The sequence below is a fragment of the Achroia grisella genome, unplaced genomic scaffold, assembly GCF_030625045.1.
Source record: "Achroia grisella isolate CSIRO2021 unplaced genomic scaffold, CSIRO_AGI_Agris_v1 utg6051, whole genome shotgun sequence".
Taxonomy (NCBI): domain Eukaryota; kingdom Metazoa; phylum Arthropoda; class Insecta; order Lepidoptera; family Pyralidae; genus Achroia; species Achroia grisella.
In genome coordinates, this window is record NW_026712961.1 from 374,132 (window position 1) to 389,957 (window position 15,826).

Below are 15,826 nucleotides of genomic sequence, written 5' to 3' on the forward strand. Positions count from 1 at the left end.
GACGAAGTCCAGACTTTTATAGTATATACATACTATTAACATACCACAAAAACCTTAGGAATATAATAATATAGCAGGGGAAATGAGATTGCTAGTAAAGTGGACTGAAGAGCTTCACGCGGTTCGTCTGGAAACCATTATTAAAAATTCCTGTTGAAGTTGTCACGATGGGCTAACTGACCTGACCTCATGCTCATCCTATCATTATTCACTGGTACTCCTCCAGCGTATACCATTAACGCAGGCGGGTGCACCATACCAATATCATCCGTAACAAGATACAAGTTGCTGGTAGAGGCTTTTTACGCATGATCTTTTTAAAAAATCTATTATATTTATAAACGTGGAGTCTTACACTCCTCGTCTTACTTTATAAAAATCATAGATATAGGCCTTCATTTTCTATATATATTACCAGTACTTTGACAGCAATCAAAAATATGTAATCTAAACTAATAATTAATAAAAAAATATTAACTGTTTAGAAAGTAATGTCATATTAGTTATTTACGTAAATGACTTTTTACCTATGGTGACTGCTACATTAAACTTGCCTATAAGATCATATTGCTTGAGGTCAGGAAAATCATGAGTATGTTTTCTGACTTCTGTTGGCTTACTAGTATTATAAATACTGATAAATTCAGTCTGTAGGTACTACATTATCTGAGATTTTCGAACAGTCCATACCTATAAGTGAATTAATATATATTCAAGTATGAATAAAATTTTGGTGAGTTACCATTTCTATTTCCTTATAGAAAACAATTTTGTAACATTTTTTAAAGGTCAAAATTATCGATTGGCATGTTTATACTCGTATTGACTGGCGTAATAGATTATTAAAGGAATTTCTTATATAATTTATAAAAATGTAGTTTTATTTTTATGTGGTTCTAATAGATGTGAAATATTTTGATTGTAGGAAATAGGTATATTTTTTTGACAAAAGTTAAGTAAATGCGTGAAGTATAGAAATAGTATGTAATATTATCTTATATGTGGAAATAGTAGAAGAGTGCATTGACAAGCTCTATTTAATTAAATTTTAATACATAATTTATTTTGTACTTTGATTATGCTCAGTAAGTGCTCGATTAATATTCTTTATTTGTTATATTTGTTGAGTTTCTTATGTGGAATTTATTTGGATTAGTTGATCCTGTTGAAGCGTTGTTTTCAATTAGCATGCGTAAAAACTACTGAATCTATTTGAAAATTTTATTACCATTTAAAGAACTTTGGTATAAAGCCATGTATAATTCTTAAAGCCCATTGTGTAATACTAATGGCAAAATTAGATCCAGTTATATTATAATACTTAAGTAGTTGCTATTATGACGTACTAAATCTAAAGAAAATCTAAACAAGTTTGTTACTCATACTTAATGTCATTGTTAATTATAAGGTAAGCTATCAGGTACCTACTTGTAGACTTCTATAATTATACTAATAATAGGTATATGTACTTACCGTAAGTATATCTGCAAACATGCCTATGTCAACAGGTAAGGATCGAAATTATATCAACTAAACATATAGTTACTTTTATATAATAAGAGTTAAATTAGTTTTTACTTTCACTCTGGCTTTGATTTGAAAATTAATTGTCAGTCAATATATGTAGATACATATTATTATTATAATTTATACTAATATTATATTCTATGGGATAGACGTAATTGATTAAATAAAATATATAAAAATTATTAAAAATATCTACAAAATGTAACATTTACTGTGAGTAACATAGAAAATATAATCTTTAATAAAAACAGATCTCTACAATTATTGTACTCGTGGGGCTGGCTGTAGTAGAATAGGTACATGTACTATATGTTACTCGCAACTTCATTTTTTTTCTTATATAAAAAGTAGCCTATGTTATTTTTTGTGATAAAATCTATCTTCATATTAAAATTAATTCCGATACCTCCAGCCATTTAGTGTGATGCATAAGGAAACGATAGGTATACAGACATTTTAGGATTTATAATACTAATAATATGGATTAACCTGGAAAATCCAAACGTTAAATATTAGATAATGAAGATATCAATATTAATGAATAACTAAAATATTGTGTCTGAAAATTGTTTACAAATATATTTTGATTTCAAGAGTAATATATGCCGGGTTGCTGCTAGGTCTTTATAAACTTTGAAATCTATAGTGCAACCAATTATATAAATAAATTGAAATAGCATATTTTTTACAATATATAAATATTCCATACTTTTATAATTTTACGTTATATTTCAGATTGTTGGTTTGGTCGTAGCTACTGTGGCAGTGCTTACGTCTGAAGGTATGAGATAATAAGTAAATAGTGTACTTAAGTTTTTCAAGAAAAGTTTATTAAATTAAAATGAAAGTAATGAGTTTTAATTTCAGTTTTCATTTATCGGATTCCGTTTTTAAGTTATTTCTATAGAGTTTCTTTAGTAAATATGTATTGTTGTAAAAACCCTTTTCATTTGTCTATACTATTATAATGTTGCTTTTAAATAAGTTATCTTCAACTTTGATAATAATCAATTATCATTTTTATACGGAATATAAAACCTGTTTACAATTAACTCCAAATATGCGAGCCGACTCTCACTTTACGGTTTTTTTATAGAGCTAAATATATTCGTTAGTATTTAATAATCAATTATTTTATGATGACTTGTTACGATTGTTGCATGTTCATTATTGTACATTCACAGCAGCTGGCGGTTATGAAGTGTACGAACATGAAGACCTCGGCAAACATGGTGGCGGTGGTTATGGAGGACATAGTGGGGGCCACAAAGGAGGCGCATATGAACACGGAGGTGGTCACGGTGGTCATAGTGGTGGCCATAAAGGGGGCGAATATGAACACGGAGGTCACGGTGGTCACGGCGGATTTGAACACGGTGGTCACGGCGGATTTGAACACGGAGGTGGTCACGGCGGATTTGAACACGGAGGTGGCCACGGCGGTCACGGCGGATTTGAACATGGTGGTCACGGCAACCACGGAGGATTTCAACATGGCGGTGGACATGGTCATGGTGGATTTGACCACGGTGGTCATGGCGGTCATGACTATGGCCACTACGGTCATCATTAACCAATAGAAATTTATAGTAAATGATTGATGACTGTGACTGATAATATTTTACATGCATGCATTCATAGTAAATGATTGGGAGACGTAGAAGAAGCTAGAGTTTTTTTATATTTAACGTCGCATAAAAAATACAAGTCTTATATGAACGTTAGTATTTTATTTTAGTCGTGCAATACTTTTCTTTATATAATAGAAATGGCAAAACAGGCTGAGGGCCCGCTCGATGTTAAGGGGGAACCGTCACCAATCGAGGAATGAACTACGATGGTTTCCAGGAACCAGGTCTGCTGGGACCAGATGTGGTGGTTTTAAGTGTAGTACACAGTTTAAATCAACACATCTGATCCACCACATCTGGCAGTATGATAACAGCTTGTTCTCTGTTGTGCCCTAATTCCTGGCAGAGATCATGCGTGTTAAAAGCGTATTAGTTTTCCTCTTCCTAGGACTCCTGTGCTTATTTATGAGGTTGTAAAATATTGATGATAATGAAATTCATGATTGAAAGCTGCTTATTTAGAATAAGTTGCTGATTGACATGTCAACTAGAATTTTAAAATACTTATATAATTGCTTTTAGTATATTTTTCTAAATATGTATCACTATTAAACAAAGTAACTTTATCTGTCTGTCTGTCAGTCTCACTTACACGCTAAAACTACTGAACCTATTTAAATGAAATTTGCTACACAGTTAGTCTAGACCCTGAGAAAGGACATAGGCTACTTTTGAATGCGATAGAAGGGTTATAAGGGGTTGAAAGAGTTATGTATGGAAGTGTTGTCATTTTTGTAGATGAAACGATTAAAACTTTTTCATTTGGCTTTCATTGGGTGGCATTTCATTGTCGCTATTTTACGCGGACGAAGTCGCGGGTACAGCTAGTATTATATATTGGCAGTTTTTACATAGGACACCAACATGTCAGAATAGCACATAGGGAATTATTTTTATGGGGGTGAATCCGCGGACACTGCTAGTATGGTTACAATTAAACCTACACGTGCAAAGTTGCGGTCTCATCTAGTATCTAATATGATAAAGAAAGAAGAAAATATACAACTACAACTATATTCAGCTTGATCAATTAGCTATGCGTATCTAGGCAGTGATTTAATTAACGATGCATTGTTTTTATTGAACGCATTCTGATGAGATGGCAATTTTATTGTTCCCACCGATTAATTGTAATTACATTGATCGTCTGTCAATTGCATCCTCTTCGGAGAGCTGTTATAAAAGCACGTATCCTCCATACGACGGTTATTACTCAGATATTAGCCTCCAAGGAGTTCAGGGAGATGTCTCGTTTTGTGGTAAGTTTTTTTCCATTTAAATATTATCATATATTCCAATTAAATATTTGTTACAGTGGCTCATCATATATATGTATATATTCTATAATAAAACAAAAAAAATATGTCGTTATTGAGTTTTTCTCCAGTAAATACAATGTACACGAATATTGTTCATTTTAGTCCTATCGTCAATTTATATTTGAATAAAAACACGATGTTAGTATTAAAAAAAAAATTAAAAATACAATAATAAATAATGTCCTTAGCCTTATTTGTCTAAATGTATTTTTATGTAGTTTTGCAAATACACTATAAAGGTTTATCATTAAAGTCTAATCATAAAAAAAAATTTTTGAATTCGTCCATTATCGTATTAGGTGTACAATATTTTATACAGATTTATCGAAGTACTCTTTGTAAAAGGTCGACTAAGTCACCTCTGCATAAGCAAAGCTTAAGTACCTAGCTGGCTTTTTAAGCTGTTGCTGTTTAAAGATAAGATGTGCCAGTGAAGTTAAAGGATAGGTACGGAGGCGCGATTGGCAACACTAGCGTCACATGACGCTATGTTCTAGGTGCATTTGACGTTTGACCTATAGTGAAGTCGCTGTCGTTGTCTGTCCGTCCCTATGTATGCTTAAATCTTTAAAACTACGATTTTAATTCGGGTTTTTTAATAGATAGTGATTCAAGATGAAGGTTTTTATCTATAATACGGGTATATCGTGCAAAACCGGGACGAGTAGCTAGTAGAAATATAAACCTTAACGTATTACCTGTTTCACCTAGTATCATAGAATGGGATAGTCTACAAGCAATTGCCTTTAGGACACTTTTGGAACTCGCCCGCACTCTGCCTAATAGCGATGTCTTACAACATCTATAGTAGAGACTCAGACTCGGAGGTTCTTCTTGTTGTGTTTATTGGCAGTACAAAAGTCCCACAAGCCCCAACAGCCCTCCTTACAACGAATTCGGCCGGTTTTACACACTTTAAAAAATGAGTAAACTAACTAGCAGAGGTTGAGTAACTGGATTGTATCTTGATGGCCTCGGGTTCGATTCCTCGCACGGTGTAAACATTTGTATTCATGTTTATGATTGTTTCTATCGCTCTGGGTGTATTCTATGTATATTACGGATATATTCACAAAAAAATCTAACTGTTTATATCAGTTGCCTAATACCTACCCATAACACAAGTTCTGCTTACTGTAGGATTAGATAGGGCTGTGTCAATTGTTTATTTATTTATTTAATTTCTTTTTCTTTGTATGTCTACAGATTTTCGTGTGTATTGTTATGTTGGCGACGGCTATGGTCGTCACCGCTGACATGCCAACCGATGCGAAACTCCCTGACCAGAAACTGCCTGATACCAAGCTTCCTGATATACCTAAACTGCCCGACACTAAAGGACTTCCGGGTTTAGGAGGAAAGCGGAAGTAGCAGTATAATCTTCGGAACCTATCTAACCCAGACGAAACTAATCGCTTACCTAGTTTCATTTAGCAGAATTACTGATGTAATTGATAAAATGATAGTTTAACTGGTAAAAGCTTAATCTGGTTTAAGGACGAAATTGTTTTAAATAACAAAATAATTATTCGAATATGATATTAGTATTGTAATAATATTTCTATAATTGTTAGTAGTTTGAAGAAAAATCTTTCTGCTATGTGGAACTCTTGACAAAGATTATTTACGTATCTTAAGTATAAAATAAACGAAGCTGCAGCTAAGTTTCTAGTTTTAATTTATTTATTTTTTTACTTCAGGCAACTTGGTGGCCTATATATAACTTACTGACTACATATATACTTATAAAATAATAATTGTCATTATAGTAACGACACTGTTGGACATTTTGTTCATGTATACGTGACGTTACATATACTTATTTGATCAATCTCGGTTCAAACAAATAATAAAAGTACAATATAGTACAGTAAATAATGAAAGTTAGATTAGTTTTCAATATAGCGGTAGGTACTTCGCCAAATTACGGTGTGGGTAGTATTGCGGATCATAGCATTGACAGTTAACAATGACTCTACCTACCATATCTAGGATTACAGTCGTAATTATTTGTAACAACTTTTATCATTTGAGTAGAAGAGAATAATAAAAAAATATTAAGTTTATGTATGTAATACATTTATACATGTATAAATGTATTACATACATAAATTACATACATAAACTTAATAATAGCAATTACATGTATTTAATGTAAGAAGAAAAGAAAGAGACTACATAAAAATAGAATTACAGAAAAGTATTTAAAGAGATAGAGCTTAAATTTATTCCATTAAATAAAGTCGATTATTTTTCACAATGCTACTATCGGAATTATGAATGATTTGGAATGGAAAAAAAAGGGATAACTGGGGAATCCGAGACAAAGATTGTTAATATAGCGCATTATCCTACCAATGATTTGTACTGTTAGGTTACAAAGTACAAATCACTGGTAGGATTTAGAGTCAGCCGTCATAATACGGGATTTTAATACTTCTAAGGATTTGTTGGCGCGCACGTGTCAGTCAACAGGCTTTAGATTGGTCGAATAAGGACTACTTCAACTAATAATAATGATTATTTTAGATATTGAGTTGAGTGTTGAAAAATATATTTAGATAATCTCGTATAATACAGTAACAGAGTTCTAATAATTGAAAAAAAAAACAGAGATAAAAACTTTAATTACTTCTTGCCTCTAGGCTACAAATACAAACTAGAGTTTGTACTCCGTTTTCTATGTGTTGTATTGTTGTTTCTTGATTGACACATGTGTAGAAAACGCTTCAAAAACTATTTATCAGGGGCGAGTTGCTGTGTCCACACACAAAAAATCCCACGATTTTAACCACCCGTTAACCATTAAAAATCAAGTGCGGTTTTTAATGGTTGCACGGTACACCACTCTTCATATATGCATATGCATCACAATAACACATACAATTTAAAAAACATATTATTTTAATTGTTCAAAATGTATAATCAAAATGAACAACTAAGTGTGTTGCAGAGGAAGTTGCGCGGGTCAGTTAGTAATAGATAAAATAAACGCATATTAATGCATGACATATTAATGAATATTATTTTAGTGTTCATAATATTTTAAATAGAGCGAGGCTCAAATCATTGAAAGGTGAAAGAATTCATTAAATCGCAGAAATAAGATAGGTACAAAAATTGTCATATCGAATAAAAAAAAAGATTTGTATGTGCGTATAATTTATTATATTAATCTGATTACTTAGTAATTATTGCAAACTCACTGGAATTGTCTAATCTTAACAATCGTTCAATAATCTCATCTATAATCAATACTTATAGCTGCCTCTTTCTCTGTAACAATCATCACAATATCCATCACGTTACTTGAATAAAAATATACACTAATAATACCTAAATACATATATGTATAGTAAATTTTAGACAGATGTTATTCTTGCTCAATCCAAGATAATTGACTATCGGCGCTAAAACGTTCATACGACTACCATCTTTTCTACTGTTACTCATTCCATATTTAAATTTTAATGTGAGTTTGTTGTTTTTGTATTAAGTATTGAATTGAATTGAATCCATAATCAATTTTTATTTAATTTCATTTACTAGCTAGCAGATTTATCTGCGACTAGCGGTGGCACTGTCACCATTGTCACCCTCGTTGACGATGCTGGGGGTGTCAGGGAGGTTTGGAGTGGTGTTAGTGATGGTGGTAGGAGTGGTTGGGGTGGTCGGAGTTGTCAACCCAGCTGGTATGGCGATGTCGTCAGCAGCGGTTGTTGCAATCACCAGAAGCAAGCCAAAAGCGAATAGTGCCTGAAATTACAAAATAGTAAAATGTAGTTGCATTATATTTAGGTTAATAATTAAGCAGTGACTTTTAGCCACGATTTCGCTATAAATCTTTATATAATATATTAGTTGCTACCTTCGAATTCCTGAACGTTTAATAAATAAGATTTCTAAAACAAAAGTAGCCTAAATAACTCCTTATAATATTAAATATGCAATAAAAGCTAGTGAAAATCGGTTCAGCCAGTCCAGTCCCATCAAAATAGTCTTCCAGACCCCTTAGGTAAGTATTTATTATTCGACTTATCTGTACACAATCGACTACTATGTATCGTGATCAGTCTGCATCCTATCACGTCCACATTTATCTATTTGTCAATCTAAGCAACATGGTAATGGAACGAAATTCGACTAGCTATCTTTTATAGTTTTGCTTGCTCACGTTATTAAAAATAAAATGTAATGACGCTGTTGTTGCTGCAAAGGTACCTAATCCTAAACATGAACTGTCCGTATCTTAAGTGTCATTGAAATTCGTTCAGTCTTATGCCCCTAAGTAAATAGGTAAAAAAATTATAACTTACAGATTTATATCCTATGTGTATATCTCGTTAACGCCTATTGTTTTTATTACACAATATTATCATTAGTTTTATATTTATAACTGTAAGTATATATTTATATTTATAATATAAGTAATATTATAAAAATGTAACGGATTTTGTTATAAAGTAGACTCCGGAAGAAAATTCCGGAACCACAAAGATTTGAGAAATTCTTTCACTATTTGAATATATTAATATTACAGAGGTACATGAAGTCGAGGGTGTTTACTAGTTTTATTATAAAATTCATAGACTACATAATAAAGTATTGATAATTACTTACGGCGAATTTTCCCATGTTGAATGAATGAAGTGATGAAGAACTAGTAACTGTACAATCTCTTCTGGATTTGAGGAAGGAGTCGCCATGAATCCTTTTATATCTGCTGTAGATTGTGCGGTGCGTGTGAAATGATGAAATAAGCTTGGACAATTGGATAATCATAGAAATTGCTTCGGGAAATAATTAAAACGGACAATTACAATGACATTCGTGATTAGGAAAAAAAGACAGGTAAATGCAGGTTCGTCGAAGCACTCCTGTTGTATTGAATGGTTCCGTGCCATTACAACTTTAATTGATATTGTGAACTGCATCTGTAGTATATGTGCATATCAGCATTTATTATTTGTGAAAGTTTAAAGTTCAAGTTCAATATCTTTGAGATAGGGTCCTTGTGTTAGTACATTAAGAGATAATTTTGTGCGTCGAATTAATGTAAATAGTATGCAAGGCTTGCATACCCTCATCTGTTTGTTTAGTAATAAATTAGCATATAAATAGATTTAGCTACCTAAATCCTGAGTCATCATTTCATGTGGCATCTTTTAAACCAAAAGGAAGATCGACCTCACTGGACCCATATCTATATATGTTATAAACTCATAAACATAACTATATGTATACTACTCGAGGTTTAGTAATAAACAGTCAGGATTATGTTATAAATAAATAAATTAGTCATTACTTTATTAATAACTGTATTAATTACATCCAGAGAAAACAACATTCACAATGAAAAGAGTGAATTAATCACTTTAACATCTCTATTCTACGTTTTCAGTTATGACATCGAAGAGGCATTTGCTAATTGTATTCTATGTTTAAAGTTCCTTCTTTTCTATATTTGAAATTCCATTGTTGTCTACTTATAAATGAAGACCTTCTATTCATTGTAATAATCTCACTATGCACCGAAGGTTCTATTCAGGTATATAAACGTTATTGTGTGAAATGTATTGTTTCATGTTGATCGACAATAATATTACAATATAAGCGGTAACGTGGTTTGAAATATTTATTAATGTGTTGTCTCTTCATTAACAATACAAGGTAGTAAGTAGAGACAGCACCCGTAAGTAGTGGTAAAATTTGTGAGTTGTTACGATTTTATCAATTCTTTTAGTTTTGGATAACTTATTTGTCGAGGTATCCTGTAGCCTATACAACATTACGCTACAATTAATAAGAGATCGAGCCGCAAAAAAATTTTTGCTAAAACGGAGAAAAATTTGTCGCGCATCTTCATCAGGATCAGGTGGTTTGACAACAATATCAAACTTTTTAAAAATGCATGAGTATTCCTCTTTTAAATGTCTCTTATTTGATGTCAATATACACACTGGAAGGGGCATAAGGGAGAGAGGGACGGATTTCATATTGGAATTGGAATAACTAGATACAGTAATTATATTATTAAGTTTATTTTATATTAATAACTGCTGTGTAATTTAAACAAATGAATTATTTAAATTATAATTACATTAATGATATTTTGTGTGCTTGTTGAAAACGTCCTTACTTTCCGTCGCGCGCATAAGGGGATGGATCTGAAACACGAAATAAAAAAATATATACCATAATCTCCCTTATTCTGACTTTGGTGATCCAGCGATTCAGTATTCCACTTGTAAGCATCTCTTACGAACTCGAAAGCGGAATACGCGATGAGATTGTACATTGGTATTCTGTAAAACTTGATAGCCACTACATTGCACACACTCGAGAGCGAGATGGAGGTAAAACAGGCACTAGTTTTTTTTTTTAATATAAACAAACTCGATAGCTCAATAGGAACTTTATATTTGACAAGTGATACCAAGTAGTACCTTGAGTGAAAAGAGTTGATAAAACGCTTACAGAATACCACAGTATCAAAATATACAGTTGAGTTAAATTTTATCAGGATACAAATACATATATATACATTTGTGTTTGTGTGGTCTTCGATATTTAAAGTACCTACTAGGTTTAGTGGTCTAGTCGTTCAACACACAAGGTTACAAATATTTGTATTCATAAGTATGATTGTTTGTATTGGTCTGAATTATTTCTATATATATTAATTAACCATTTTCCATCACATTAGCCGTATGTTTGTTTGTCACCATCGTAGTAAAAAAAATATGTATTTATAATAAAATTATATAAGTAGTATTTCAATTATTTGTACAGTACCTACCAATATGACAAGAACTGCTTAGCGTGGCCATCTAATGGCGCTGTGTGTATTGTCCAAGGTTATTATCATTATTATATATAAAGTACCACTTGTCTAAGAAGAACAGAGTATATCTATACATTTTAAAGAACTTACATTGCTTTGGTGGGTAGTTGGGCCTAGAACCCTCAACTAATGCCGGGCCAGAGCCTGTAAAAAGAGCATATCAAAATTTGCGTTATACAAATAAACTCATAATATTCTACAGGCAGTTAAGGAACATTGTTAGGTCAAATTGTGACAAATCTATTTTATTTGACGTTATATATTTTACGGAAATTTGTACATAATTAACTGATATGGTAATAATCTGTGGGCAACCTTAGCCTACATAGATCATGGATCTATGTAGGCTAAATTCACATGTCTATAAATTCACTGTCATATGAAACGTATGGTAAATAAAATGTGTCAGAGAGGTGACTACTACAACCTAGAGTAACTCTTTGTACAGTCTACCCCAACGACAATATTCATGAAACAGATTAGGCCTCTGTTTAAGAAACGTAAAAGTTTTTTAACTCACTAATCGGTTCGTAGCCACCGTTGTTGGAATTCTCTGTAACAAAAAATTAAACATTAACTAAACAATAATCTGACTAAGAAGTATATAATTATTAAGAATATGAGAGATTATATAGATACTAATTGACCTAACACTGTGTCTAAAGGTACCCATCCTTTGAATCATAAATGCAGTGTGTGGTTCGCCGTAATATCGTAAATGTAAGTGTTTTATTAGGAAATAAAGATTATTATTATTATTACTTAAAATATGAGTAAAGATTAACTATAAGCCGGTAGGTCACTAACTTCATCAGGTCTTTTGCATGGTAAGCACAGAGAACTTAGATATAGTACGGAACAACTAACTTACCGTTTAGTAAAGTTTAGTCTCCATATAATCAAATAGTAGTAAAAGAGTTTATATATCTCTGGGATAAATGGAAGATAGTACCAAATTTGTAAAAATAATCCCAAAAATAGTCGTCAAACAGAAGTACATACGTCGTTTAAAATGGAATGGTCAATAAATTTAAAAACATATTCGTAATCTACAATTGTATATTTAAAAATATACTCACGGTTTGTGGGCAAGTAGAAACCTGGGTCGGGGTTGCTGATTACTGTAACAATGGATAGTATATACTTTGTATTGCTATTATCATAGATTAACTGTGTAGTCATACTTTTTCTATACCATTATTATTTCATTGCAGCTTTTACATGTATATCACTTAACATTAAATGAAATTTGAGACAACATTGTCTTTTAAATTTATTCAAAGTATTTACATAAATTAATATTTTAATTTTTCAATTTGAAATTTTTATTAAATTTAGTAACTAAATACAAAAACTTACCGATTTGGTCGCCGTTTTGACCTGTAAAATAAAATGAATTAGTAAAATTGTATTTTTGTAGAGAAGTTTTACTAAGTATGATGAATTTTCAAAATAGTCAACTAATTACGACATGATTAGACATACATATGGACGTGAAACTTTTCGTGTACAAAGGCTGTATCACAAAGGACATAGGGTCTTTTATTACCAAAAAAATGTCGAATTCCGGATAATAGCTAATTTACAATAACTTTATATTAGTATTCTCACCATTTGTGGGCCTGTAGAAACCTGGGTCAGGGTTGGTGATCACTGCAACGATAAATTGTACTTCAATGGAAAATGACATTTCATTACGTGATTACATATATTCAATTTCAAATATACATATAGGAAACATGCAGAATTGTATATTAAGTGTATATAGTGTAATGGTAGTAGGTATGAAAGAAAAATACAACCAGCAGACCAATTCAATAAGCTAAGCAAGTAAGTAAGCAATATATAGTTATACATAAAAAGAAATAGGTACGACAATGATGCTTAATAATAGCTAGTGTATTTTGTACATAAAACATAAAACCATATGTGCTTTTTTACAAAATACACTGAGTACATATAGAATACATGTTCCCTGTTCGTCTGTGTGTATGTAACGATAATATTATAAACTCCAATGAATTTAAATGCGGTTTATGACTGATTTTTTCTTCAGTAATGTTTAAATATATATAATTCGTTAGGATTTTGTGTTTTAAGTCATAAACACACGTGACTAACTAGGGGCAACACGCTAATACATAATAAAATAAATCATAACAACAAAACGTTTCAAACCGATGAAACTACCTTTGTTTACGAAATTAATTTGACCATGTTTATGAGAATTTCTCTCTATATAAATGTACTTATATTAAGTCTCAAACAAAATAATAATAAAGTTTTAAATTGCAATGTTCGGTCATTAACTACCATGTCCAAAATTTATCGAACTGACTCTGCCGATACATAGTTTATATACTATGATAGCAAACAAGCTACACAGCCTATCTTATAAGAAACGGTAACCGTAGCCTATTGAAGCCAAGAGTATACAACACGCATTGCCTATTCTTAAGAGACCTTATTGAAATACGCCACGCTATAGTGTCTAGAGAAAACCTTACCAGGTAGTTCATTCGACAATATAAGTGTACGTGATTATTTTTAAATAAAACTATCATGCCGTGCAATAGAGTAACTTACCGTCTTGGTTGGGTTCGCTGTTCTCTACGACTCTAACTGAAAATGTATGAAAAGATATATTCAATTAATCGAACCCCTAATAGAATTGTAAATATTGATAACAGAGAATTTTAATCTACATAATAATTTTCTATGAATTTTTAAGATGACTATGATATTTACGGAATGTTTTGTACAAATATTATGTACTGCTACGAGTATGTACGAATATGTTTTACCTCTATAATCGGGTTGGTTGTTGTCCGCTACATTGACTGTAACAAAGGAGTTGAAAGTGGAAATGTAAAGCAGTTGTAGTAATCAGCGTTAAGTAACATGATTGTATGAACTACAGGCTAGAAATATTGAGAAATAAAGCAGACAACAGGTTAGAAGATAGCGTAATTATTGCGAGAAATTGATATGGACCACGAAAACATAAATTACGAGTACAAAGTTGTAAAATATTGTGTGAATGTGAATAGAACAGGCTGTTTAACACACGCATTTGTAGCTACATCTAAATTTCTTGTCCATTCTTCTTGATCATTTCTTCCTCATTTGTCATTTCTATCTGCATTTCGAATTAGCGGTAGAGTAAACTACCTGTACTTTTCACTATACCGCCAATTCGGGAAACTTAAATGTAGTATTAAAGATTGACATCATACCTCTATCTTGAGCTGAAGCCATCGCTGCTAATGCAACAAGGACGATCTGGGAAACAAGAAGCAACTTCATTATGTGATGGTTTACGAACAGTGAAATGAATTAAGGAATTTGTTTTGAATTCGACACAAACAGTGATACTTTCAGTCTAAGTTACGGATTAGACGATGAAGCATTTATGTATTTACTGACATGTTGATAATCTAATGTCAATAGATGATTTTGCTTTTCAGATAAGATAATTGTGACGCTCTATCTATACATTCGAATCTACACGGTACATCTATATAACAAAGGTTAAAAAGTTTTTTTACGTGTGCTACATCTCAACTATATCCCATGTAATTTGGCATACCATTATAGATAATAGTAATAATACCTCTGGAGAATTCACACAACGCCATCTAATCCTAAGTACTCTTTTGTAAATACATAACAACACCTAGACCGATACAAACATCATTCTTTGACAAACATCACTTGATGAGTACAAACGTTTACACAGTGCGAGAAATTGAAACCGCGACAATCGGAAGTAACGCTGTATGCTAAACCGTAAGACCACCGAGGTCGTCAATTTAGACCGAGATTTATTTTGAACTTACAATTTTTTTTTTATTACCGTACACTTATTCGAGATTTGCTAAGTATTATAGTATAATATACTTTTTATGTCTAATTTATTTTATCTCAATCTATTTTGACAATAATACAGTAGTATACTTTCAACAAAAGTTAGATCAAAATATATTAATACATATATTTTGATCTAACTTTTGTTGAAAGAGTTCACCAAATAGATGTGAAATTCTACTCTGTGTGTGAAATTACCTAACTATTAATAATTATCTAACTTTTTTGTTGATTCTCCATTGTATGAAAAAAAAAAGTATAGGCAGGACCACAACATTAGGTAAATGTTTATAACAATTTACTAGAAACCTATATCTATAGGTAGGTACAATATTTATTGCGATCTCGCAAATATTTAGATGTTTATCTATGAAATGTCTCCGGCGACGCACTTTAGTTTGATTGATAGACTTCCGGTATTGAAATATTCATTTTGAAATATTTCACGAATAGAAAGTCATATAAAATAATCAATGTATTGTATGTACCTATATCATCTCGTGTATTTTGAATATCTCTGTTCTATAGTCGAATGTTCGAGACATCAGACAACTGACGTTGGTAATTGTTTTTCTTATCATTTATTTTATTTATTCTACCACTCATTCAGAAAATAGACTTGACACAAAAAGATCTGA

General features: G+C 31.7%; 2 protein-coding genes across 3 annotated transcripts; one reads left to right on the top strand and one right to left on the bottom strand.

The window, feature by feature from the left end:
• The first annotated feature begins 593 nt into the window (after positions 1–593).
• On the top strand, positions 594–3,117 carry LOC131848967 (uncharacterized). Of its 2 annotated transcripts, none has more exons than XM_059198941.1 (3): positions 594–733; positions 2,263–2,308; positions 2,715–3,117. In XM_059198941.1, the coding sequence occupies exons 1-3, from the start codon at positions 719–721 to the stop codon at positions 3,098–3,100; spliced, it is 447 nt and encodes a 148-aa protein (XP_059054924.1). In that variant the 5' UTR covers positions 594–718; the 3' UTR covers positions 3,101–3,117. The 2 variants fall into 2 exon arrangements, with proteins under 2 accessions (XP_059054924.1, XP_059054923.1); XM_059198940.1 differs by having other exon boundaries at positions 596–733; positions 2,712–3,117.
• A 7,403-nt stretch (positions 3,118–10,520) lies between these two features.
• Positions 10,521–14,423, bottom strand: LOC131848970 (uncharacterized). Its single transcript, XM_059198944.1, has 9 exons — positions 14,405–14,423; positions 14,126–14,161; positions 13,908–13,943; positions 12,933–12,974; positions 12,681–12,701; positions 12,401–12,442; positions 11,842–11,874; positions 11,412–11,465; positions 10,521–10,644 (listed from the first exon to the last, which is right to left on the bottom strand). Exons 1-9 carry the CDS (start codon positions 14,421–14,423, stop codon positions 10,613–10,615), a joined length of 315 nt encoding a protein of 104 aa, XP_059054927.1. The 3' UTR covers positions 10,521–10,612.
• Positions 14,424–15,826: the final 1,403 nt, after the last annotated feature.

Coding starts and splice junctions, on each gene's coding strand:
- LOC131848970 (XM_059198944.1), bottom strand. Junction 12,443..12,680: donor TCAAAACGGCGACCAAATCG/GTAAGTTTTTGT, acceptor CCATTGTTACAG/TAATCAGCAACCCCGACCCA. Junction 11,466..11,841: donor CGGTGGCTACGAACCGATTA/GTGAGTTAAAAA, acceptor CTCTTTTTACAG/GCTCTGGCCCGGCATTAGTT.
- LOC131848967 (XM_059198940.1), top strand. Junction 2,309..2,711: donor GGCAGTGCTTACGTCTGAAG/GTATGAGATAAT, acceptor GTACATTCACAG/CAGCTGGCGGTTATGAAGTG.